The 22136-nt window shown below is 56.2% G+C and overlaps 10 protein-coding genes across 10 annotated transcripts; 6 read left to right on the plus strand and 4 right to left on the minus strand.

Annotated features, from left to right (window-relative positions):
- Positions 1-1188: 1188 nt before the first annotated feature.
- On the minus strand, positions 1189-4202 carry P884DRAFT_210842 (adaptin N terminal region-domain-containing protein; the record flags this gene model as incomplete). The annotated part of the gene is made up of 3 exons (XM_069439028.1): positions 1189-1340; positions 1401-3826; positions 3901-4202. The coding sequence occupies 3 exons, from the start codon at positions 4200-4202 to the stop codon at positions 1189-1191; spliced, it is 2880 nt and encodes a 959-aa protein (XP_069293970.1).
- Positions 4203-4753: 551 nt separating this feature from the next.
- P884DRAFT_250950 (Mago nashi protein) lies at positions 4754-5986 on the plus strand (the record flags this gene model as incomplete). Its single annotated transcript, XM_069440669.1, has 6 exons — positions 4754-4791; positions 4856-4893; positions 4954-5049; positions 5116-5179; positions 5238-5325; positions 5381-5986. The coding sequence occupies 6 exons, from the start codon at positions 4754-4756 to the stop codon at positions 5519-5521; spliced, it is 465 nt and encodes a 154-aa protein (XP_069293971.1). The 3' UTR covers positions 5522-5986.
- A 442-nt stretch (positions 5987-6428) lies between these two features.
- Positions 6429-8539, plus strand: P884DRAFT_250953 (vacuolar import and degradation protein-domain-containing protein). The gene is made up of 3 exons (XM_069440670.1): positions 6429-7669; positions 7739-8099; positions 8164-8539. The coding sequence occupies exons 1-3, from the start codon at positions 6901-6903 to the stop codon at positions 8228-8230; spliced, it is 1197 nt and encodes a 398-aa protein (XP_069293972.1). The 5' UTR covers positions 6429-6900; the 3' UTR covers positions 8231-8539.
- Positions 8540-8674: 135 nt separating this feature from the next.
- Positions 8675-10339, minus strand: P884DRAFT_210743 (S-adenosyl-L-methionine-dependent methyltransferase; the record flags this gene model as incomplete). Its single annotated transcript, XM_069439020.1, has 4 exons — positions 8675-8832; positions 8985-9190; positions 9257-10134; positions 10280-10339. The coding sequence occupies 4 exons, from the start codon at positions 10337-10339 to the stop codon at positions 8675-8677; spliced, it is 1302 nt and encodes a 433-aa protein (XP_069293973.1).
- Positions 10340-10783: 444 nt separating this feature from the next.
- Positions 10784-12166, plus strand: P884DRAFT_250959 (ribonuclease P 40kDa subunit-domain-containing protein; the record flags this gene model as incomplete). The annotated part of the gene is made up of 5 exons (XM_069440671.1): positions 10784-11002; positions 11086-11230; positions 11281-11445; positions 11496-11624; positions 11679-12166. Exons 1-5 carry the CDS (start codon positions 10859-10861, stop codon positions 12164-12166), a joined length of 1071 nt encoding a protein of 356 aa, XP_069293974.1. The 5' UTR covers positions 10784-10858.
- Positions 12167-12194: 28 nt separating this feature from the next.
- P884DRAFT_210780 (uncharacterized protein) lies at positions 12195-12878 on the minus strand (the record flags this gene model as incomplete). Its single annotated transcript, XM_069439022.1, has 2 exons — positions 12195-12454; positions 12488-12878. The coding sequence occupies 2 exons, from the start codon at positions 12876-12878 to the stop codon at positions 12195-12197; spliced, it is 651 nt and encodes a 216-aa protein (XP_069293975.1).
- Positions 12879-13844: 966 nt separating this feature from the next.
- Positions 13845-16400, plus strand: P884DRAFT_210750 (fungal tRNA ligase phosphodiesterase domain-containing protein; the record flags this gene model as incomplete). The annotated part of the gene is made up of 1 exon (XM_069439021.1): positions 13845-16400. One exon carries the CDS (start codon positions 13845-13847, stop codon positions 16398-16400), a length of 2556 nt encoding a protein of 851 aa, XP_069293976.1.
- A 421-nt stretch (positions 16401-16821) lies between these two features.
- P884DRAFT_210657 (glycosyl transferase) lies at positions 16822-18141 on the minus strand (the record flags this gene model as incomplete). The annotated part of the gene is made up of 2 exons (XM_069439011.1): positions 16822-17760; positions 17821-18141. The coding sequence occupies 2 exons, from the start codon at positions 18139-18141 to the stop codon at positions 16822-16824; spliced, it is 1260 nt and encodes a 419-aa protein (XP_069293977.1).
- Positions 18142-18385: 244 nt separating this feature from the next.
- P884DRAFT_294802 (mitochondrial 54S ribosomal protein uL10m) lies at positions 18386-19887 on the plus strand (the record flags this gene model as incomplete). The annotated part of the gene is made up of 2 exons (XM_069444300.1): positions 18386-18486; positions 18676-19887. 2 exons carry the CDS (start codon positions 18386-18388, stop codon positions 19724-19726), a joined length of 1152 nt encoding a protein of 383 aa, XP_069293978.1. The 3' UTR covers positions 19727-19887.
- Positions 19888-20301: 414 nt separating this feature from the next.
- P884DRAFT_231449 (uncharacterized protein) lies at positions 20302-21543 on the plus strand. Its single transcript, XM_069439822.1, has 3 exons — positions 20302-21085; positions 21208-21369; positions 21425-21543. The coding sequence occupies exons 1-3, from the start codon at positions 20589-20591 to the stop codon at positions 21477-21479; spliced, it is 714 nt and encodes a 237-aa protein (XP_069293979.1). The 5' UTR covers positions 20302-20588; the 3' UTR covers positions 21480-21543.
- The last annotated feature ends 593 nt before the right edge of the window (positions 21544-22136 follow it).

Raw genomic sequence — 22136 nt, forward strand, 5'->3', positions numbered from 1 at the left:
CCCTCCTTCCATTGAGACCGGTTCCATTGAGACCGGTCTAAAAGCCACCCTCCAGTGGTACCTTGGCGCAGCTGTCAATCACCGGAGGAGCCTCGACTATATTTTCTGTGCGGATTAACTCTCCTTCCCGTAAGGGCGCTCTCCACCTGGCAACAGGATTTTTTTTCTGGCCTGGCTCACACCTAATCTCCTTCGCAAACACATACTCGAGTCCCCGGCGGCGTTCGGGTCGGCCAACGAGAATGCGTGTCGGCAGGCGGATACTCTCTGGGTCTCGATGAGTTCTTGGTCAATGAATCGCAGCATATATGCTACATGACCCCAGGCATTCCGCCTCAAACGGTAATATTTGAAGATACTACTAGCACGGAATACTACCCACGATATCAGCAAGTATGCTTGACAATCCCTGCGTTGAGCATGCGGGAACATGTCTCGAGCCCTTTGTACATGTACATACATACCTGTGCCGCTCGAGACACGCAACAGAGCGTATCCTACTGTCCAAATTGGAACGTCGTACTCAACTAGGTACCTAGGTACCCATTAAATGGCGCAACGAGACAACGATAGGCTGCATCCTGAGTCGTCTGAGAGAGTCTTCGATTTTTCAAACACGTCATCGAAAACATGCGGCCCCCGGGTATGTTTGGTTTCCATACGTAATTATCGAAACAAACAAGACGTCAACATCGCTAGGGAGGGATGTTTATAAAGCACCTTAATATTATCATGTGAACTTAGCACCGTTTCCATGTTTCAACCTGCTTAACAGGTCCAGACTCCCATGACTGCTACTGTGAAACAGGATACCGAAGATCATGAGCAACTCCAGTTCCTTACCCGGTCCAAACTAACAGTTAAATTCATAGGCTGTATAGTCGTAGTCTTGAACAAAACTACCGCCCGATAACCATCGCCCTTCGGCAGCCTGTCTTTTTGCAGGTCCCAAATTTCCATCCTCTTGCAACCAGAACTCCTTGCACACTACCCCTTTCTCCCATACACTGATTTCCCTAGAGTTTCGGAAAGCATTGCAGCGACGCAACGCCAGCCGTCTGAACTCCGTTTCCTGCGCTTCGCTCCGCAACAGCGGCAACGACAGCAACGAGAGGTCCGTTTCGGGAGACTGCTGCGGCCACCTACAACAAGGATGGGGTCGCCATGTTAGCCACTCGCACGCGCCCCTCAAGCAGCAACGGAGCCAATCTTGTTCAGCCCTTTGAGCGAGCCGAGACTGAGCGCCAGACCCTGCGACCTGCTGCGTATCCTGAGGAAACCAGTGATCGGGCCATCTTCGCCCTCCTTCTCGATGCTCAGGTTGGCCAAAGCGTCCTCGCCTAGGGAAGAGTTAGCGGTCCCCAAAACCCAGGCTGCGAATAGATCAGAGAAAGACATACCGAACACGCTCCTGGCATACAGATTCGCGCTCAGGAATTGGCAGTCGCCCTTCATGCTCGCTTCCGGCGTCAGACAGTTCATGTTGGTGCACGCCATGAGCTGGTCCAAAAAGTCGCGTAGCGACTTGGCTTTGCTGTTGATGTTGACCTTGTTCTCCCACTCAAACTCGGTCCACATGGTGCGGAACTGCGTCTCGGAGCACGTCGCCGGCTGGATGTAATCCATGATGTCCACGTGAAGGTCGTTTAGGATGACTACATTGGTATCGGTCGAGTGGGCACCTTCATAGACGACGTTGCCAAAGATGACGCCCGTGTCGGTCGACGACACCTTGATGGTGCACTGTACGTTGTGGAAGTCGTGCGGGCCAAGGTTCTGGCTCGTGGGCCGCTCCACCACCTTGAGGTCACCCAACGTGGCAAACTCAACGGTAAGGTTTTGTAATGTGTCGGTGGTTTGGTTGACGAGGAGCACATCCAGGATGATATCGAACTGGTGAACTTTGACGTACGCTTCAGCATAGACGGGATCTGAGAAACCGGTAAGCTGGACAACACGGCTGAGCTTGCCCGTCAGATCCTCGGAAGCACTGCTATCGCCGCCCGTTGCCCGCTCCAAGTCGAGCTCGATGGCGTCAGCCCCGTCAATCGCGTTCTTCTTGGACAGCTGACGGATCGCAACCACGTCGTCGACCTGCACCGCGGTCTTGGCCTTCTCGAATGCCTCCTTCGCTGCGCGCTTCTTCTCCTCAACCTGCACCATTGCTCGGAAGGCCTTCCTCGTGTCCTCGAGGTACACCGTCTCCAGCTGCTTGTGCTCCTTGAACTCGGCCAGCGACCGCACGCAGCTCATGATCCGGTCCACCGAATCCTCGTCAATGGGCGCCTTGACAAACTGTGACTGACCAACGCGGATGATGGAGATCATGATAAGCATCGCCTCGGCCCGCAGAGCATTGGTCCGGGCTTCTTCCGAGGAGATCTCAGAGTGACGCATAACGAGCTTGGTAAGCGTGGCAGCAAGAACAGTCGCAAGATAGTAATCCCCGTCCAAGATGAGCTGCCTGAGTGGAGGCTTGGACGATGCCTTGACAGCCTCTAGCCGCGCAGCCGCAGCGGACTGACTTGTGAGGGCGGTCTCGGTGGCATACGTCCCGTCAGCGAGGACCTTCCGGGAGCCGCCAGGATTGGGCTTAGGATGCCCGTTGACCTGCTCTTCGCCCTTGTTCTCTTCCTCATTGTCCATGTTGTCCAGCAGTCTCTGCTCGGACGCCAGAATGGGTATTTCGCCAAGGCTGGCCCGGATACCCTTCCAGGCATCCCGGATATCCTTCTCGTCCAGCGAGTACTCGCCGATGATCCACAGGATGCCGCGGTAGACCTTGCCAGCCCTCACTTCCCGGAGAGTATCGACCAGTCTTTGCGAAATGGCTGGCCGTAGCGATGGGAACTTCTCAACCACCTCCTTGACAAAATTGATAACGTCGACAGCCGAGGCGTTGTTGAAGTCCGCAATGAAGTCCATGAGCAGGTCTACCACGCTGGCAGCGACCTCCGAGAATTTGACAGCGCACTGGTGGATGGAGTGGATGAGCAGCTGGCGGTACTCGTTATTCTTCTCGTACTCCTGGTCGACAGTCTTGGACAGTTCCTTCTTGAGAAGGAGCACCACTTCCTCCACGTTCTTGCTCGAAATCATCTCCAGCGCAATGTCCAGGGCTTTCTTGCGCACATCAATATCGGTGCTTGAGAGGACGCGCAGGATCTCCATGATGAGGTCGTCAAGGATGCCCTCATTCTTCTGGCGCAGCTGGTCGACACGGTCGAGCACAATAAGCTTAACGTTATTGTCGGCCTCCTTGATCGCAAGTTCGATGAACTTGGCGGCAGCGGCTTTGACGGCCACGGGGTTGTTGGTGAGTGCTGTGAGAGATGACGCTGCCTCATAAACCACTGTGGACGTGTTCGCTTCGAGCAGGTCGAAGATGAGCCGCAGGTAGCGCGCCTTGTTCTGCGAGTTTTGGATGGCATCTTTCCTGATAAACTCGAGCTCAACCAGCTGCAGAAGCTCCTCGGCGTTCGGAATACCGTCGAAGACCGTGCTGAGGTAGGCAAGCGCTTTCTCGTGGCTAATGCTAGACAGGGCAGCGAAGCCGTTCCTCTTACATGTCGGGTCGCTCTCTCCTTCGAGGAACGTGGCAATGAGCTCGGGGGCGTCGGGAATCAGCGATGGCGAGTGTTGGTAGATGGACGCTACCGCAAAGACTGCGTTCTTGCGCACGTAGGCATGGCGGTGTTCGAGACACGACCGGGCCGAGGAGAGGAGAGGCTCGAGGAGCTCGGGTTCCCTGAGTTTGCAGAGGAAGCGCAACGTATTGCCCCTGATAAACTCGTTCGGATGTTGGAGGTCATTACGGATGCCGTTACTGCGGAGGCTGGTCAGCTAATGGCAAAATCTCTTTGGGCCAGAAAGAGAGAGAAAAGAAAGAGGCGGCCTTACCATACTAGGATGAACTCTTGCTTTAGCTTCCCCTGAGCATCGAGCTTGGGGCAGATTTCGTAATAAAAGTAAAGCAGCTTCTTGAGGGGCTTGGACTTGGAGGGCATGACGAAACGGATGATGTGCATGAGCAATTGTGGCATAGGGTCGCCATTGAGCATGATGGTCAGGATGCGCTTCATTGTCTCAACCTTGGTTTCGTCGGTGCCCTTTTCGAGCTGTGTCCGCAACTCTGCCAAGGTCGGCGTGCCCTCGGTGGCACTGTCCTTGACCAGGGTGTATGCATTGTCGAGGAAGGACATGGTGGGCAGCGGGCGGCGACGAGCCGGGTACGATCGTCGTGAAACGGGAGTCGGGCCTGGAGTGGTTAGGTGTGCGGAGGGCGGGCGATTCTTTGATTTCGAGACCGGATCCGATCGAGGGGTGGATCGATGGATTTGGGCTACTCCTGAGCTCTCGTCAAAGGGTTTGTACGGGTTCTGCTCAAGCGAGCAGTGGCCAGCGCGTAGAGTGCTCCGTCGACAGGTAGGATTGAAGTGATTCGTGGGCCGCTGGCAGCGCGGAGGACCGGAGCACCACCTTTGTGTTCGTCGGTGAGAGCCAGAGGAGTCCACCCCGATATGGTCGGTCAATATGGATTCGAAGGGACAAGCAGCGCTCATGGGAGATGTGGCATTACTGGCCTGCTGCCAAATTGTCCGTGGCAGCTGCCGGAGAGCGGCAGAATCACGTGCAGCTGCCAGCAAGCAAGGGTCTGGTGGGGTTCTGCCCCGCCACGCTTCAAGAGCTCGTCTCGAAGTCGTCTAGCAGCCGCGAAGGTTCCCATTTCGCGTTGTCGCAATCTACAAGCACCATGTCTAACTTGAACGAGCCGTTCTACCTCCGATACTAGTAAGATGAAAAAAGACACGATACACTCTCCAATCGCTATAGGACAGAGCTAATCCCTTGCCAGCTCGGGCCATCAAGGCCGCTTCGGACACGAGTTCCTCGGTATGTCATCGCGTGTCACACAAGCTCGCTGAACACTACTGATTTCGTCGCGGTACTCAGAGTTCGACTTCCGCGTTGTTGGAGATGGTCGCAGCGCTACTGCCCGCTACGCGAACAATTCCAACTACAGGAATGACAGTCTTATTCGGAAAGAGAGTACGACGAACGAATCTACTCCGCGATACTAGGACTGGCGTAGCTGACTCCCGAGTTTCATCGCAGTGTTTGTGAGCTCAATAGTTGTGGAAGAGATCAAGAGGATAGTGAGAGAAAGCGAGATCATGAAGTACGGCTCAAAGCTCGACCTCGGGCTCAAGGCAGAAAGAAGGCTGACAGCGCACCAGGGAAGATGACGCAAAGTGGCCGACCAAGAACAAGGACGGAAGACAGGAGTTGGAAATTCGCCTTGGGAACGAGCACATTTCCTTTGAGGTAGGCTTAGAGCCATGGGCGGTTATGTTCTCGATGTATCGCTAACCCGGCGCAGACGGCCAAGATCGGCTCGATCAACGACGTGACAGAATCTGCAGATCCCGAAGGCCTCCGCGTCTTCTACTATCTTGTTCAGGATCTCAAGGCGTTGGTTTTTAGTCTAATTTCCCTCCACTTCAAGATCAAGCCCATCTGAGTCCTCAAGATGCCCACCACAGGCCGTAAAGGTGTCGGTCGTGGAGTCGAATTGAGGCGAACGCTCAAAATTTGCTTGCTGTTGCAACGAGGCTACGTGAAACCGGCCAACCTACCCGAAGGATATCGACAAAGGTGCATATTGGCCGAGTGAGAGTCTTCTGCTGAACTGCTCCCCCGAGAGATATGATGGCAGCGGAAAAAAAAAAGGGGGGGGGGGAGTTTTGAAGGATTGGTGGTCGTCAGCGTCGAGCGTCTAGGCAAAAGCTGGGACGCGACAACATCCACCGCACCAAGGCTCATGCTCGCCTGGACTAGCTGGAGATGGCGTTTGATAGCTTTCTCTTGTCTGCCAACATATGATTGGTCCAACAATATCTCGGGCCCAGACCGTTGTGAAGCCAATCAGTTCTTGACATCTGTGTGGCCTGCATGCTTGTTTTTCAAAGTGTGACTTGGAGGATCCTGTCTCTGTAACTATGCCGGGGCGGAGTTACCCAGCTGCAAACAGAGGAGAGCATATCATCTAACGTGTCCAGGCACACAATCCTCTTGACCGTAGCGTGAGTGAGAAAATCAGCTATCAACCGTGATGAAACGACACTAGCGACCTTGTAAGAACCTCCCAAGTAGGTCGTATTCATATACCTTACGATATTTATCAACATACGGGGAATGCGCAGAGTTGCGGGTGTACGGAACACGCTAGAAGCACTAGGTGTACTGTACATACTTGTAGGTACCCGCCCGGCCGTGCCACAGGCGGGGGGCCGGGGCGCCAAGACCAGTGCCGGTTTAGGCTCAGAAACCCGGAACGGATCCCTGTGAGCGTGCTGAACATGGTTAACTGGGGGGCGATCCCCAATGGCAACCGTCATCCTGAACCTTCTGGCGCTACGGATTGCATTATCGCTTACAGTTCGCGATTCCCTCACCGACTGTTGTTTACGCCCACAAATGCTCTCATTTGGTTGATTTTACGAGAGAACAAGCTGTTTCCGGAGACATACCGCCCAATCATCCCTGTGGAATCTGTCGCGCTCGGCTGAGCTCCACTCAAAGCGAGAGCGCCCACGAGACCGTCGCAGCCCGACTTCGGTTGCCCTTCGCAAAGGGCCAGTTCGAATCCCAACACCGTTACCGGGAAATCGTGGTTTACCTTATACCAGACACGCTGCGCATTGGGTAGCGACCCTGCGTATCCTGCTTCTCCTGCGACCCTGTTCGCCGCCCGTGTCCAAAGTCGCTGCTCCGCTTCGCACACGGCTTCGCCGTCGCCAGATACCTCGGTGATCCATCACCGTGACTCGGCTATCCGTTTCCTCGTCGACCGAAGAACCGCGAAAATCGCGGAAACTCACCGGATAAACACCATCTGTCATGCCCACGCCCTCCTCGAGCAGGCCGGACCCTCCATCGCCGCGCTTCTACCCATTCTCGTCATGCCCCGACCCTGACGAGCAGCAGCCGACTCTGCAGCCAACCTCGGGAGACAATCCGACTTCTCTTAGCCCCCAGTCACCATCAAGCTGGCGGCCACTCTCCCCACCCACCTACCCCTACGACCACGGCACGCGACCCGAGGCCCCCATAATCGGTGAGTCACGATCCGCCGCCATGTCGCCGGGACCGCAGACCGAGGCCGACGCTGGTGACGTACGAATGAGACATGAATCGGAGGCGATGGTCACGGCAGGGGACAATAACGGAGAGAGACATAAGCCCGCGGATGTGGACGAGCAGATGAGCCCGGTGGTCGACGAGCCCTCGCGTGGTGGCGACGCCCGTCACAGCGGGGTGGCCAGTGGGAACAGCGAGGGATCGGGGACGGCGGTTGGCGGCGAACCGTCGGGGGAGAGGAGGTCGAGGGCGGAGCAAGTATTACCGGGTCCGGGCGAAATCCAGGAAGTCGATGCGTGGGGCCCCGTCGGCAGGGGCCCGCGGTGGGCGGAGGACAGTGGGCTTATGGGCCTGGGCCTGGAGTACTCACACATGAGGGTCATGACCCCGGCGCCGTCGCTGTATCTGCAACCGGGGAGCAGGTTTGTCGGGACGCAGCAGTCGGAGCGGCAGCGGTATGATGTGGAGGTCGAGATCAAGCATGTGGACATGCGCGAGTCGTTCCTGTGCGGATACCTCAAGATCCAAGGTGTGTCACACCCGCCACTGCGTACAGCAAGTTCGAAACTCTGCAAGCTGACCCCGTCCCTCGTGCCAGGCCTGACCGACGATCACCCGACGCTTACCACGTACTTTGAGGGCGAGATCATCGGCACCAAATATGGCTTCATCACCCAACATAAAGGGTGGGGTGCGAACGAGAAGATCGACCTCTCGCACTGGTCCAAGTTCACTGCGTTCCAGCCATACCTCAAGCGCGCTCGCAAGGGCAGCCACACCGTGATTCACGACGTGGACCAGAGGGAGAACATATTCATGCGTTGGAAGGAGCACTTTCTCGTCCCGGATCACCGCGTTCGGACTATTAACGGCGCGAGTTTTGAGGGATTCTACTACATCTGCTTCAACCAGGCTAAGGGCGAGGTGAGCGGTATCTACTTCCACAGTAAAAGCGAGAAGTCAGTCCTACGACCCCCTGTTATTTTTGTCTTTCCCTAACCACTCCTCTAACTCCTACTACAGATTTCAACAACTGGAGCTCAAATACGTGGATAACAGAGGGTGTTTTGGCGCCGTGGAGTTCCGATGATTGCGACGATCAGCTGTCAGAAAGAGAACGGGGATTCTAAGAGCTTACGCATGTGCCCGGGGGAAGAAGGTTCCTTCGTCGTCTTTGGTTTTGAAAGGTTTTAATTTTATTAGCGTTTGCATATTGTTTTGTTGGGATAACGGGTACGGGTTCACAACACAATTATGCCATTGGACACACGAGATCATTACTGGGGCGGGGGAACAGGAGCATAATCACGAGGCGACGTCGGCCGGTTGGCAGGGTCTCGATGGGCTGCTAATGTTAGCGGTGGATTGTACACCTCTCAGATCAGACGCGCAACAGGTTCTATATGTATTTTTTTTTTTTTTTTTTTTTTTTTTTTTTTTTTTTTTTTTTTTTTTTTTTTTTTTTTTTTTTTTATTTTTTGGGGGGGGGGGGGGGGTTGGGTTGTTTGGGTATCTAAGAGGCATCGTTAGATGCTCATTCGACCGGTTCAAATCCGTTGAAGTAAGCCTTGCGGAACGGATTCAGCTCATCGGCCGTTTTTCCCACTGGCTTCATCTCCTCTCGTGCCTTCATTGCCTCTTGATCGACTTCTGCGTCGGGAATTCGCCGGTATGTTATCAGGCGCCGGGACCCTGTCCGTGAACTGCGTCAGAGAAGAGAAGGGGAAAGATTGAAATAAATGAACCAAAAAAAAAAAGGGGGGGGGGGGGGGGGGGGGGGGGGGGGGGGGGGGGGGGGGGGGGGGGGGGGGAGGGGTGAGGAGGGAAGGCAAAGGAAAACGAACATTTGTTGAAGGTTTGTGTGCAAACAGCAACGATCTCGAGGTAAGGGTGTGTTGGTACAGGTATCTCCTGATCTTCGTCGTTGGCAGTTGGCATCCAGAACGATAGCCGGCCGTTGTCGACCAGTGTCTGGGCAGAGAACTGCAAGATCCCATCCAGCATGGCGAGAAAGCTGTAGGGTTTCCTGGGAGGGATGAAGTCGGGGCTCCTTGGATGGGCAAGGTGTTTGGTTAGTTTCGCCCCTTTCTACTCGCCGCTCGTCGAGAACACTCACTTGTACATCTCCTTCCCCTTGGTTATTACCCACGGGGACTTTTCCGGGTCGCGCACGCCGAGAACCTTCAACCCTTCCCTCACTCCGTAGGGCGGGTCACACACGATGCCGTCAAAGAGCCTTCCGGTCACCCCGTCCCCATCGTACCGCAACTCGGCTCTCCTGATCGGCGTGTTGGTCAGGTCGGCCGTGAACATGCCGCCCAGCCCTGCGAGCAGGCCATACTGCTCGAAATTGGCCTTGAGCGTCCTCTTCTTCTCGTCGCCTCGGATGCTCCGCCCGTCGATGTCGCTCCCGAATGTCAGGGCGCCGAACTGCGCGCAGGCGATGGGGAAGCTGCCTGTGCCCACAAATGGATCATACATGATCTTCCCCGGGGCGGCGAGCGCAATGTTGGCCGTTACCAGGGCCAGCTCGGCGTCCATGGAGGTGGTGCTGATGTATCTCCTCTTCTTGAGGTCCAGCTTCTTGGGCAGGTCCCTCGCCCCGGACGCCAGGTAGCGCCCAAAATAGTAATACTTGGGGTCCGGGATGCCCAGTGGGGTCGAGTTGAACTCCCAGTCCTCGAAGAGGATGAACTCCTCGTCCGGATTACGCATCCGGATGGGGCCCTCGAAGCCGAGGTAGGCGAAGGAGTTGATGATGCGTACCTTGTCGTCGGCGCTGCGCGAGCCCTGGTACGAGTCGATGGTGAACTTGAAGGAGCAGGTCAGGTACTTGGACCAGAGCGGCTGCGTCGTCTGGCGCACCGAGACGTGAACGGCGGCCAAGTCCGCGCCGGAGCCCCAGAGCTCGTGGATCGACATGGCGAGGATGGAGCGCCGGATCAGGCGACGCGCAGCCGCTTCCGAGGGCAAGCTAACGACGCAGAAGGGGGACTGGGAAATCGAAAAGAAGACGGGTTAGAATATTGTCTTTGGGTCGTGAGTGCGAAGGGAAGGAAGAACTGGAGAGAGACTGAAACAAAAAATGGGAATCGAGACACAAACAGCGGGTTCAAAGGTCTATGGTCCAAAGACTGACTTCGAGACTGTATGAGATGACTTTCATGTCAATGCCCTCGATGAGCGCCAGCGCTTGCATCTCGGGGAGACGGAAAGTCTCGTGAGACTGAGAAAAGCGAATGAGGTAGTCCATCTTTTCTTCCTTCTTTCTGCTTTCCTCTTTCCTTTCACCTCCGAGGAGCGCAAACTTGCATTGAGCTCCTGATCGTTCTGAACTTTGCGAGGTCAGAGTATTTTGTTGCGCTCAACATCATTTGACCAACCGCAGCTGAGTCCGAGTCTTCGGGATCTTGATATGCAGCTCTCTAATTCGAACCAAGTGCAAGAGTTAAGTTTGCCCGTTTGCATGAGGAGTTAGTTGCATGAGGAGGTTTGTGCCTAACCTAAATCCACCATGGCGTGCATCCAGAGTGCTTTCTGGGGAGCAGGACCGTTTTGTACCAATCAAATTAAGAGCCTTACTAGGTTCACGCCCCGCAATCTCTTCTCGAGTCTCTCGTCTCCAATTCCATTTCAACTTCGCGGCCCACTCAACCACCGCCGACCAGCAACTGAGAGGCGGACAGATGAGTTGAGTCGAGAAGAAAGATAGCCCGGCATGCTGGCCTTCACTGAAAATGCAGTACACCAAGCCGCCAAGTGTTTCGTGACGTACGGGCTAATGAGCCATTTGGACCCAAACCAGCCCCCGTCCAAGACCCAGCCGTGGGCGACACTTGCAGGTCAAGATTTTGTGCACAGAGTGAGTTTTGTTGTATCTTCGCATTTATTCATGCTTTCCTTCAAAATGTTGTAATGATACGGGAGGGGTTAACAGGCCTCTAGGCAGACTTGATCATCCCCCACGATGTGTTAGAATCGGTGCGAGAAAGACTTATCGAGGGAAGAACTGGGCCAGAGTTCAAGCGTGTGGTTCTCTCCTTGCGTGATATACTCTCCGGCGATTTCTTCGCCGAGTACGTCAAGAAGGGTGAGCCGCCACTGTGTCTCCTGAACGCGCCACCGCTAACTATAGGACAGGGGATGTCCTTATGCTGTCCGAAGGACGCAGGGGGATCGACAATGTTTTCACCCTGAGACGTGGTATACTTACCATGTTCTTGGACAAGGAAGCTTATGAGCGGGCGGGTTTGGTTGGGAAACCGGACGGGCCCAAGGGGAAGCGGGGGACGAAGCCACGATGGAGTAAGTGTAAAAACCCAGGGGACTTTTACGCGTCTTGCTGACACGTTCAGTTGTCGAGTTTGATCTTACGGCTCCGTCAATGTTTCCGGGCAAAAAGGGGTTTGACCGGCTTGTGTATGCTAGCAAGAATGCTCTTACCGAGCCCATCACCTGGCTGTTTTGCAACCTCTCTACAACAAGTATCCATGGACCCCGGCTAGAGGGTGCAAATTCTTTGCTAACACCGGCTGCAGTTCCCAACCCCGACCCCCTCTCACAGCATTCTCCTGTCAGCTACACCTGCAACCCAAGCATATCAGAAGCCATTGACGTTATGATGCCGAATCTCACTCCAGACGTCAGCTTCCTCTCTTCCGGCGGCAGAGAAGATTTTGAGGCCTTTTCGACCAGCGTGTACGAGTGGCTCTCCCTTGTCCGCCTTCAGAGTCCTCGGGTTGAAATTGGTGACCAGATCGACCCGTACCTGTCCCGGTACCAAGTTCCTGAAGGCGGGGAGAAGAACACGGTCTGCAAGATCAGCTGGCAGGGCTTTCTCGCGCCGTCATGGTCTCGGCAGACCTTGATTGACATCGTGACCGCCTTGCCGCACAAGGCCTGGTTTTCTTTCAGCACTACCACCTTCTCCAAAGGCCTGACGGGCGACAATACCGAGTGCACGATCCTCCGACCACCGAACTCGTCGGGGGAATACCTCATGTGGGAGGTCAAAGCCCATGAATGAGGAAGGGACTGGTGCCTATTGCCGAAGCTCACTCTTGACGCGGCCGAACATTACGCTCCTCGCCGAAGACCCCTCCGCCGAGTGCCTCTTCGACCAACTTCCGCAACTCGGCTTGACCCTCAGGTGTCTGAAAATCCTCCCTGGCGGCTAGTTCCTCTATCCGTCTGCGGAACTCGGGATCGGGTTGCTGGCCATTCACTTCTGCCTCATCAATTGTACCCATTGTGACTTGCAAGCCCTCCGGGACGGGGGGAAGGCCGGTCCCGTTCGATGCTGTCCCGTTCGATGCTGTCCCGTTCGATGCTGTCCCATTCGGCGTACCGTTGTTAGCCGACGAGCCCCCATCTGGACCGCGGAGATACTCCGCTACCGCGGGCCAGTCCGCCTCGGCCTCTATCTTCTCTGCGGCCGTCTGGCCCTCATCATTTCGGATCGTGGCATCCAGGCCCAACTCCTCGACGAGGACCCGGGCGGCCTCGACAGTTTCGACCACGAACAGCGCGGTCTCGCCGTCTTCGTCCTTGATATCTACAGGGACCTTGAACTCGCGGATCAGGGCTCGAAGGAGGTCGAGGTGGTTGTAGCTGGCGGCTGCGTGCACGAGGGAGTAGCCGTGCTCGTCTTGAACCGAAGCTAGGGAGGGGTCTTGGCGCAAGAGAGAGAGCAAAGCCTCTGGGTTGTCGGCTGCGAGGAGGTACGGATTGGGGGCCATGTTGAGGGTCTTCTCGGCGGGTGCTTGTTGCTGACTGAATGCCGCCCCCAGATTTTAGGGGACCTGAGGTCGCTCGGGAAGGTGGTAAAGCAAAATTTTGGTGGGGTAGAAGCTTCATGGCGGGGCACCGATCGAGTCAACAGTGCGCCGTGCGGAGAGCTCGGGCCAATACGCGTCTTGTACCTCCTTCGGAAAGAATTGGGACATTGTCACTCGAGAGTGTCCAATGGTCTGGATGTGCTCATGCGATTTCACTGTATAGGCTCTCACCTTGGCATCTGATTTCAAGGTTTCCAAAATTTTCACACTGACCTCCTGGGAGATGTGAGGCGCAGCGGAGAACCTCAATGACAGCAAAAGGCTCGATACCTGAAACATCTTATTCCGTCAGGAATCGCACAGTCCTCAGAAAAACTTGCACTGTAATTCAGGTACCTTCTGTTACCCCTCCCCCTCCAACACTCAACCCCTTGCAACCGCCGTTGGCTGAAGCCTCATGACATGACTCTCTCCGGCGAGCTCCTGGAGCGCAGGATAATCTCTTCACCATTTTCGGTGCTCAGGCTATCGATTGCGCCATTGTTTGGGTGGCTTGACTTGCATCGTCTCCGTCCTTAATACAAAACAAACTCGGCGGTTGACTCATAAGGCAAGACCGGGCCCGGGTTACTGGAAGTGGCTGCCTCTGGGTGTCAGCTTCCCGCTGCTTTGTGCATGCTTAAAAGACCTGTACTCGACCTCGGGCGTTGTTCTCGACGCAAAACATCGTGGGGAGAGCTTCACTTCTGGCTTCCATATCTGATCCATCAGGCAGCCCATTGCAACTGGGCAGCATCTGCTTCTGCATCCCCCTTGGAAGCTTCTGGTCGACGTATCCACCACACCAGCACCCGCTGCACTCCTCACAGAATTGTCACTGCCCCCAACCGCCCACTTTCCACTACCGCATCACTGCACATCAGCACCATGGCAAACGACGCCGAGGCGCTCAATCAGCCGCTTACGTCGAGGTATAAGGCCTCGACCGATTACGCCAAAGATGCCGAGGGCATGAAAGTGCCCTATGCCAGCCAGGATGCGCACGAAATCGCCACCATGATTCGCGGCCTCGAAGAGTGCAGCAAGAAGGGGAAGAACCGCGGCGCGAGAAAGACTAGGTATGCCGTATCTTCGTCTCCGACCGGAATCACGGTCGACTCGTGGCGATTTCAGGAATCGGACTACAAGCGGCGTGACCTGCCAACATATGCTCGCGGCTTGTTCACTACTCAGACGAAGCAACACGTCCCCGAGATTGCCATTCGCGGCTACGACAAGTTCTTCAACATTGACGAGGTCCGAGAAACCTCCTGGGAGCATATCAAGGAGCGCACCAAAGGCCCTTACGAGCTCAGCCTAAAGGAGAATGGCTGCATCATCTTCATTAGCGGTCTTGAAGACGACACACTGCTCGTCTGCAGCAAACACTCGACCGGTGACAGGTCTGATGTCGTTGCCAGTCACGCAAGGGTGGGTGAGCAGCATCTCGAACGCCAGCTAGAGAAGATTGGCAAGACCAAGCAGGATCTGGCGCGGGAGTTGAGGAAACGGAATGCCACCGCCGTTGCCGAGCTGTGCGACGACAGCTTCGAGGAGCACATCTTAGCCTACGGTCCAGACAAGGCCGGTCTCTATCTGCACGGCATCAACATCAACATCCCCGAGTTTATGACCTATCCATCTCCACTGGTCCAGAAATTCGCCGAAGACTGGGGCTTCATCAAGACCGGCCTGATTGTGATCGACGACATCAACGAAGTGAAGGCCTTCTTGGAGGAGGTCGCCGAGACGGGAGCCCACGATGGCCGTGACGTTGAAGGTTTCGTCATCAGGTGCAAGAGATCCAGCAAACCGGGAGAGGTCCCCGACCAGGACTGGTTCTTCAAGTACAAGTTCGAGGAACCGTACTTGATGTACCGGCAGTGGCGTGAAGCGACAAAGGCTCTCATCTCCGGAAAGCAATTCAAGCTCAAGAAGCACGTCAAGATCACCGAGGAGTACCTTCTGTACGCTCGTCAACGCCTGGCTGCTGATCCGCACTTGAGGAAGGCTTACTGCCAGAATCATGGAATCATCAAGTTGCGCAACGACTTCCTCGAGTACAAAAACCTTAAGGGGTCTGACGCCGCCAACCTCGAAGACGACAGCGGTGCCTCAAACGTGACTCGTGATGTCATCCTTGTTCCAATTGCGACGATCGGCTGCGGAAAGACAACCATCGGCCTCGCACTCACCAGCCTATTTGGCTGGGGTCATATTCAGAACGACAACATCACTGGGTCCAAACGACCTCCGCGATTCGTGAAGGCGGTCCTGGACCAGCTTGAGGAGCATCCCGCAGTTTTTGCCGACCGGAACAACGCCATGAGACATGAACGAAAGCAGATGCTCACGGATGTCAAGATGCATCATCTGGCGGCGAAACTGGTTGCCCTCAACTTCGTGCACGACGACCTGGATGCCGTCCGTCAAGTCACCCGAGAGCGGGTGTTCGCCCGCGGTGACAACCATCAGACTATCCAGGCTGCCACAGACATGAACAAGGTCGTCGGTATCATGGAGGGTTTCATTCATCGGTTTGAGCCGTGTGATCCCGAGCGTGAGCCCGATTCCGACTTTGATGCCATCATCGACCTGGATCCTACTGCCGGATCCAGGGAGAACCTCGAAATCGTGATCAGAGAACTGCATCGCCAGTTTCCGAACTTTGTCAAGGAAGTTCCTTCTGCCGAAGACATGGACCGGGCCATCCAGAACGCCATCGACAGCTACAAGCCTGACCTGCGTCACAATATTCCCGACCGCTCCAAGAACGATTCCAAGAAGAACAATAAACAGCAACAGCAGCAGCAGCAGCAGCAGCAGCAGGAGCAGCAGCAGGCTAACGAGAAGCCCAAAAAGAAGAAACCACTCGAGTACATGTCCGTTGATGTCCCCACCGCGGACGTTCTCAAGGCTCTCGAAAAGACCTTCTCCCAGGACCTTCCGGCGCCGAAAACCCGCTTCTTCAAACAACTTCAAGGCACTCGCCGCGTGCAGGCAAAGTTCCACGTCACACTGATGCATCGTGCTACAGCCAAGGAGCACCCGGAACTCTGGCAGCGCTACACGTCCCTCCAGGACACGGACGGTGCGATCCACCCGGACGGGCGGCTGGGCGAGCTGGACGTGCAGCTCGAGCGCGTGGTATTTGACGACCGCATCATGGCCATCGTCGTACGCCTGGTGCCTACGAACCCGGAGGACGAGAACATAAACGCCGACAATCCGGCGCTGCCAGCAAAGCCTAAGTGGGAGTGCGTCAACCGTGTGGCGCACATCACCGTGGGCACCAGAGATGATTCGGTCAAACCTAAGGAGAGCAATGACCTGCTGGCAAGGTGGCTGAAAGTTGGCAGCGGAGAGGAGACCGGGATTGGGGAGCTGTTGATCGAAGGGAAGCCGCTCATCAGGGGCGCCGTGAGGGGTGTCTTGGCGAGATAGGACAAGCGAGGGCATTTACTGCGCGGCGGGAGGCGTAAGAGGGGTGGAAAACGTCGTGTTGGAAGAAAGGAAAAAGTGAAAAAAGCGGAAATGAGGGATGGGAGGTGGTGAAAGGTGTGGCCCCCTCACCTTCTTGAATCTGGACTGTATATCTCTACTCCCCTAACTGGAGACCAGTAGCTGTATCTTGAAGCTTAGCCCCACCCAGATATACGTACGCAGAGGAAAGAAGAAGTCTTTTTCTAAGTCGTTCGTGAGGGCGAATGTGGCTTATTATCATAGAATTGACTGAAATTTCCTCTTTCTTCATGCTTCCTTGATGAGCACTTGTTCTCGAGACTCCGCAAGGGCCATCTGTGGCCCAGAGACCCTTCATTTCCCCACTGCAGCGCTGAGTTCTAGCCGACTTGGGGGGCCAACCTCATTCACTAAAGCCATTCGTTACTTGGACAAACTTGGCCCACTGCCTGGCCGCCTCACCACTCTTGATGGCCCATCTCGCTCTCCGTACGCCCTCTTTCCAGCGCCCGCCTCCGGGGCCACGCTCCTTGATGACGACGCCGTCATCCCCATGTCCCAGATCGCTCGTGTCGGCCTCGCACACGCCGGAGACCACGAACAGGGCGGCGGCGTTCATGAGCACGAAGTGCAGGATCGGGTCGTCCTCGGGCATCTGGCCGTCCAGAATCCGCCGTAGGATCGCCGCGTTCTCGTGCGGCTCCTTGCCGGGGGAGACATCGGAGAGCGGGTGCGTCGGCAGGCCGAAGTCGCGCGGGTGCAGCAAGAAGTGCTCGGTGACGGTGGTCCCGTCGTCGGCGGGCCGGATCCGCCAGCAGAGCGTGTCGCCGGCGCAGCTGATCTCGTCGAGCTCCTCGTCACCGCAGACGACGAGGGCCTTGCGGGCGCCGACGAGCTGCAGCGCGTGCGCGAAGACGGGGCCGATGTCCTTGCGCGCCACGCCGATCATGCGGGCCTCGAGGAGTGGGTCGGCGTTGTCCCGGTCGGCGGGCGAGCGGAGGTCGGTCGGGTTGGCGAGGGGGCCGACGAGGTTGAAGATGGTGCGCCAGGGGAGCTCCTTGCGGATCGGCGCCACGTAGCGCATGCCAGGGTGGAAGACGGGCGCGAACAGGAAACCGTAGTTGGTGTTGCTGTAGAGCTCGGCGATGGTGTCGGGGCGGACGCGGTCGATCCGGGGCGGCTGCGGCTGCATGCAGTTCAGCAGGTCGGCGGAGCCGGATTTGGAAGTCGAGGCCCTGTTGCCGTGCTTGGCAATCAGGAGGAGGCTGGAGGCGATGATGGAGGCGGTCGTGCTGATGTTGAAGGTGTTGTGGGAGTCGCCTCCGGTTCCGACGATGTCGACCTGGTCGACCAAAAGTTAAATTCCAGTGGCAAACCGAACCCACAAGCACGGAGAACTCACGAGTCCACCCTGGTATTGACCTTCCTTTCTGCGCCTCGCGTCGACGACCGCTCGCAGGGCAGACTGGTCGATCTTTGCTGCCGCCTTCAGCATGCACTCTGCTGTCTTGGCCAGTACCTCGGCCTGCCGGTCGAGGCCAGTGAAGTGCAGACATATCAACAAGGCGCCGGCTTGGGCGTCGGAGACCTGGTTCGTGAAAAAATACGAGATGGCTTCTGCGATCTCCGTTGGCGACACGGGCTTCGGGTGGCCCAATGGCCAGAGCCTTGCGAGCAATGGCTTGAGGTCGACGGGGGGGAGGGCTTGTGTTGATGGCTCCATGTCTGCGCCTGGCAATGGGTGTGATAATATATGGGTTGCGATGCGAGGGGAAATGGATGGCGGATTTTGATTTCAAGCCCCTTCTGTGACCTCGGAACACCAATTGAGTGCCAGCAATCTCCAAAAATAGAGATTGGGAAGGCAGTGCGGAAGTTGACTCATTTTGGGTTCGAATACAAAACGCTCAGGTTTCGTTACTGCCAAATCCGGGAGCCCACCTGCAAAGCGCAAGAAGAACCCCGCGATGGCTAGAGGTTTTGGCGGGGTCCTGCAGGGATCCGCAGTCGGAAGACTGTTTGTTGGCACCCCTGGTTACCCGGCAGAACCAAGGGCGGTGAAGCTAGCGTTAGCATCCCGGTTCCCGCTTGGCCGTGGCCCCTGCGCGTAGTTGTAGCGATTGGCGACGCCAAAATTTCGGTTCTTTAAGGATCGCGAGCAAGTTCGGGTGCTTCCAGCCAGGCAAACAGTCGCGATATCAGGTAGGCGAGCTGCATCGTAGCCAATTGGTCCTCCACCTAACGAGATAACCTATAGAATGCCTCCGAGACTACGATGCGCGGTCCCTCGCGGCCTGGGTCCCGCCGTGAACCCGTCGAGGGCAACGAGCCGATCCGCCGTTCTCCTGCTTCCACCAACTCCCACGGCAGCACCCGCCACGAGACAGTATGCCACCGCAGCAGCGGCGAAAGTATCGAGCTTTAGACTGCCGGCCGACTATGTCCCTCCCACCAAGCCGCCGACGGCACGTCCCTCCGACACGCGGAAGTCGCAGCTCCTTCGCACCTACACATCCCTCCTTCGCTCGACGCCCTTGATTCTGATTTTTCAGCACAACAACCTCACGGCGGTAGAGTGGGCTGCCGTGAGACGGGAGCTGAGGATTGCTCTTGGCAACGTTTCCGCCGGAGGAGCAGAGGCAGACGCGATCGCTTCGAGAGCCCAGCTGCAGGTGATCCGGACTCGCATCTTCGACGTGGCCCTCAAAATCGTCGAATTCCACGACCCATCCAAGGTCGCCCCAACAACTGTATCCGCGCTCACGGGCGAGAAGGTTCAGGTTGTGTACAACCACGACTTGTCCAAAGCGGCCTTCCAGGCCGTCAAGGCGGCCACGCAGGGCGACAAACCATTACCGGAGGACTCCATTTACGCTCAACTCTCACCCTTGCTGGCTGGCCCGCTGGCAATCTTCACCCTCCCAGCTGTCTCACCGGCGCATCTCGCCGCCGCTCTCAGTGTCCTCTGCCCCAGCCCTCCGGCCTTCCCGCCACCGAGCAAGAAGAAGTTCCCCGGATACTACGATGCCACCGCTCAGAGTGGGTTGCAGAAGCTTATGCTGATCGGTGGCCGGATCGAAGATAAGGTGTTTGACCTCGAGGGCGTCAAGTGGGTTGGCGGCATCGAAGGCGGTTTGGACGGACTGCGCGCTCAGCTCGTTCACATGCTCCAGAGCGCAGGCCTCGGCCTTACCAGCACTCTGGAGGGTGCTGGCAAGAGTCTCTGGCTCACCATGGAGAGCCGCCGCAGCGTCCTGGAGGAGCAGCAGAAAGGCGGCAAGGCGGACGAGAAGGGAGAGAGCTCATGAGCCAAGAAGGAGGTTGGGACTCATCACGCATTGTGGCTCTACACTGTACTTCGCACAGACAGTGCGGTGTTTGGCGGATTTCGCGATGCAGTAGTCGCGATACGATATTCTGTAGATTTACTGTATCAAATACCTATGAATGAATATTTTGTTCAGCTGATTATTTTTTTCCCGAAACAACTCATCAATTCAGTGTGGTAATGGTTGGCGATGAGCTGTGCTGCGTTGGTGAACGGAAAGTGACCCTCGGGGTAGAATTTCCCCGGTGATGAAGACCCCTGCCTGCAACTTCACTAAACGGGACGCGTCGTCATTTCATAACTCGAGGAAGAGCTGCGGCGCAGCCATCATATCCAACAAGAGGAAGGCAAAAAAAAAAAAAAAAAAAAAAAAAAAAAAAAAAAAAAAAAAAAAAAAAAAAAAAAGAGTGCACAGGATCAGTCAGCCGACGTCCAGTGGTGGTGGCGGCGGTGGTGGTGCTAATAAGTACTGCTTAAAACAGTCCACTACCCAGTCGCACCGAGGCAACCAGCGCCGCCCTTCGGCAGTGGGACCGAACGGAGGCCCCAGTTATCACGATCGATAAGCTGCGAACCGCAGAAGCAATGAAGCACATGTAATGTACCAACGTACCTTACAGACTACAACTTCGGCCGACCGACCCACCAAACAATCAACACTCGTCGCCCGAGAGCAAAGACGGCGCCGTCGCCTCAAGGCGCGCATCCTTCAACAGGAACTGGATTGAAACGGCACGCTCGGCCTCGCACCCGGCGGGGTCAGTGAGCACCAGAGAGCCAAAGCAACCACAAACGCCCGCGAAGAAAAACATCGCTCCCCTTCCCTTCCCGACTGAAGCAAGATGGACTTCGCGCCTTACCAGTCCTCCCCGCCAGAGCACACCCGCTCGCCGACCCACAGCGCCACCGCGTCCCCGCGCACTTCTCTCGAGAACAACAGCAACCGCCGCGGCGCGTACTCCCCCGCCACCGGCCACCGCTACCAGCACCGCCAGAGCCAATTCACCCCGCCGCCGCTGCAGCACCCGCAGCCGCAGCGCGCTTGGTCGAGCGAGGGCGTGGGGCAGTACCAGAGTCCCCTGTCCGCCGCTCCGGCGGCGGCGGCGGGGGGGCCGGTCGGAAACGGGGGATGGATAGGGAGTGGCAGTGGCAGTGGCGGCGGCGGCGGAGGGATGGGAGACTACTTCTCTGCGCTGGGCGCGAGGGAGGGCATGGTGAGCGAGTTCGACACGAGCCTGGGCCTGCGGCTGGACTACGAAGCATGCCTCGCATACTTGGCGCTGCCGCCCCTCGGGGGGATCCTGCTTCTGATCCTGGAGCGGAAGAGTGATTATGTCAGGTACGTTTTTTTTTTTTTTTTGCTGTCTTCCTGCGTTCCGGGGCATATCTTCCCGTGGCATTTTCTTTACGAGTTCGGGAGCGAGTCGCTGACGACGGCTGGTTGCTGATTTTCCGATGTAGGTTCCATGCATGGCAGTCGAGCTTGCTGTTCACGGCGCTGTTTGTGGTGCATCTGCTGTTTTCTTGGTCAACTTTCCTGAGCTGGATGCTGTTCCTGGGTGATTTGGTGCTGATCGCCTGGCTGGTGCTCAACGCGTATCGGGATGCCGATACCTTGGACCGGTTGGTCTTACCTTTGTTTCGCATACCGCGCTGGGCTCCACTGACAATTTTATAGCTACGAGGTCCCTATTTTCGGGCGGATAGCAAGCAACATCCTAGACGACGAGTAATGTTAATATTTGCCGGGCTGGGCATCTCCGGGTGAAAGTCCGGAGGCGAGGAATTTTTTTTTTTTGACTACTGATATTCCCATGTCTCACTCCCATGTGTATATCCTCTTCACCGGCGGCTCTATTCTTGGAGTTGGGTGGGGGATGTGTTGCCACAGGGCCTCTCAATCAAGGCTGGCCTTCTAACTGATACTGTTGGTTCGTTCTTGGAAAGCACATTGGCGCTGGCACTGGAAGCAAACCTATTATGGTGACGAGTTGGTAGAGACGGCTTTCGTGTAGTATTTCCTTCCTTTTGTCTCTCTTCTTTCTCTAGCGGGTTGTGGTTTATCTAAGTCAACGGCTATGCAGTGCGCAAGCCCACGATATGTTGTGATGAGCCCAGTTTTTTTTTTTAAAAAAAAAGGTTTCATGATGCGCATTCTCCAGATGTCAAAGCGAAGCATCTAAAACCTCACTTTCTGGTTCACTTCGTTAATAAAGCGTACGTAGTCCTCAATGGAGCAAGCCCAAACCCTTGACAGTGCAAGCAAGAGAGCTTCCGCTTTGTTTAGTCAGCCTGGCCGGTTGGCTCTCGGCTGGTTGGCTGGCCCCAGGCTGTGGGTCCCGCCGCCTGGTTACGTCGCGCTTTTGCCTGGTGTGCAGCGGCGCTGGACT

The sequence above is a fragment of the Thermothelomyces heterothallicus genome (genome assembly GCF_042370625.1).
Source record: "Thermothelomyces heterothallicus CBS 202.75 unplaced genomic scaffold P884_scaffold_33, whole genome shotgun sequence".
Taxonomy (NCBI): domain Eukaryota; kingdom Fungi; phylum Ascomycota; class Sordariomycetes; order Sordariales; family Chaetomiaceae; genus Thermothelomyces; species Thermothelomyces heterothallicus.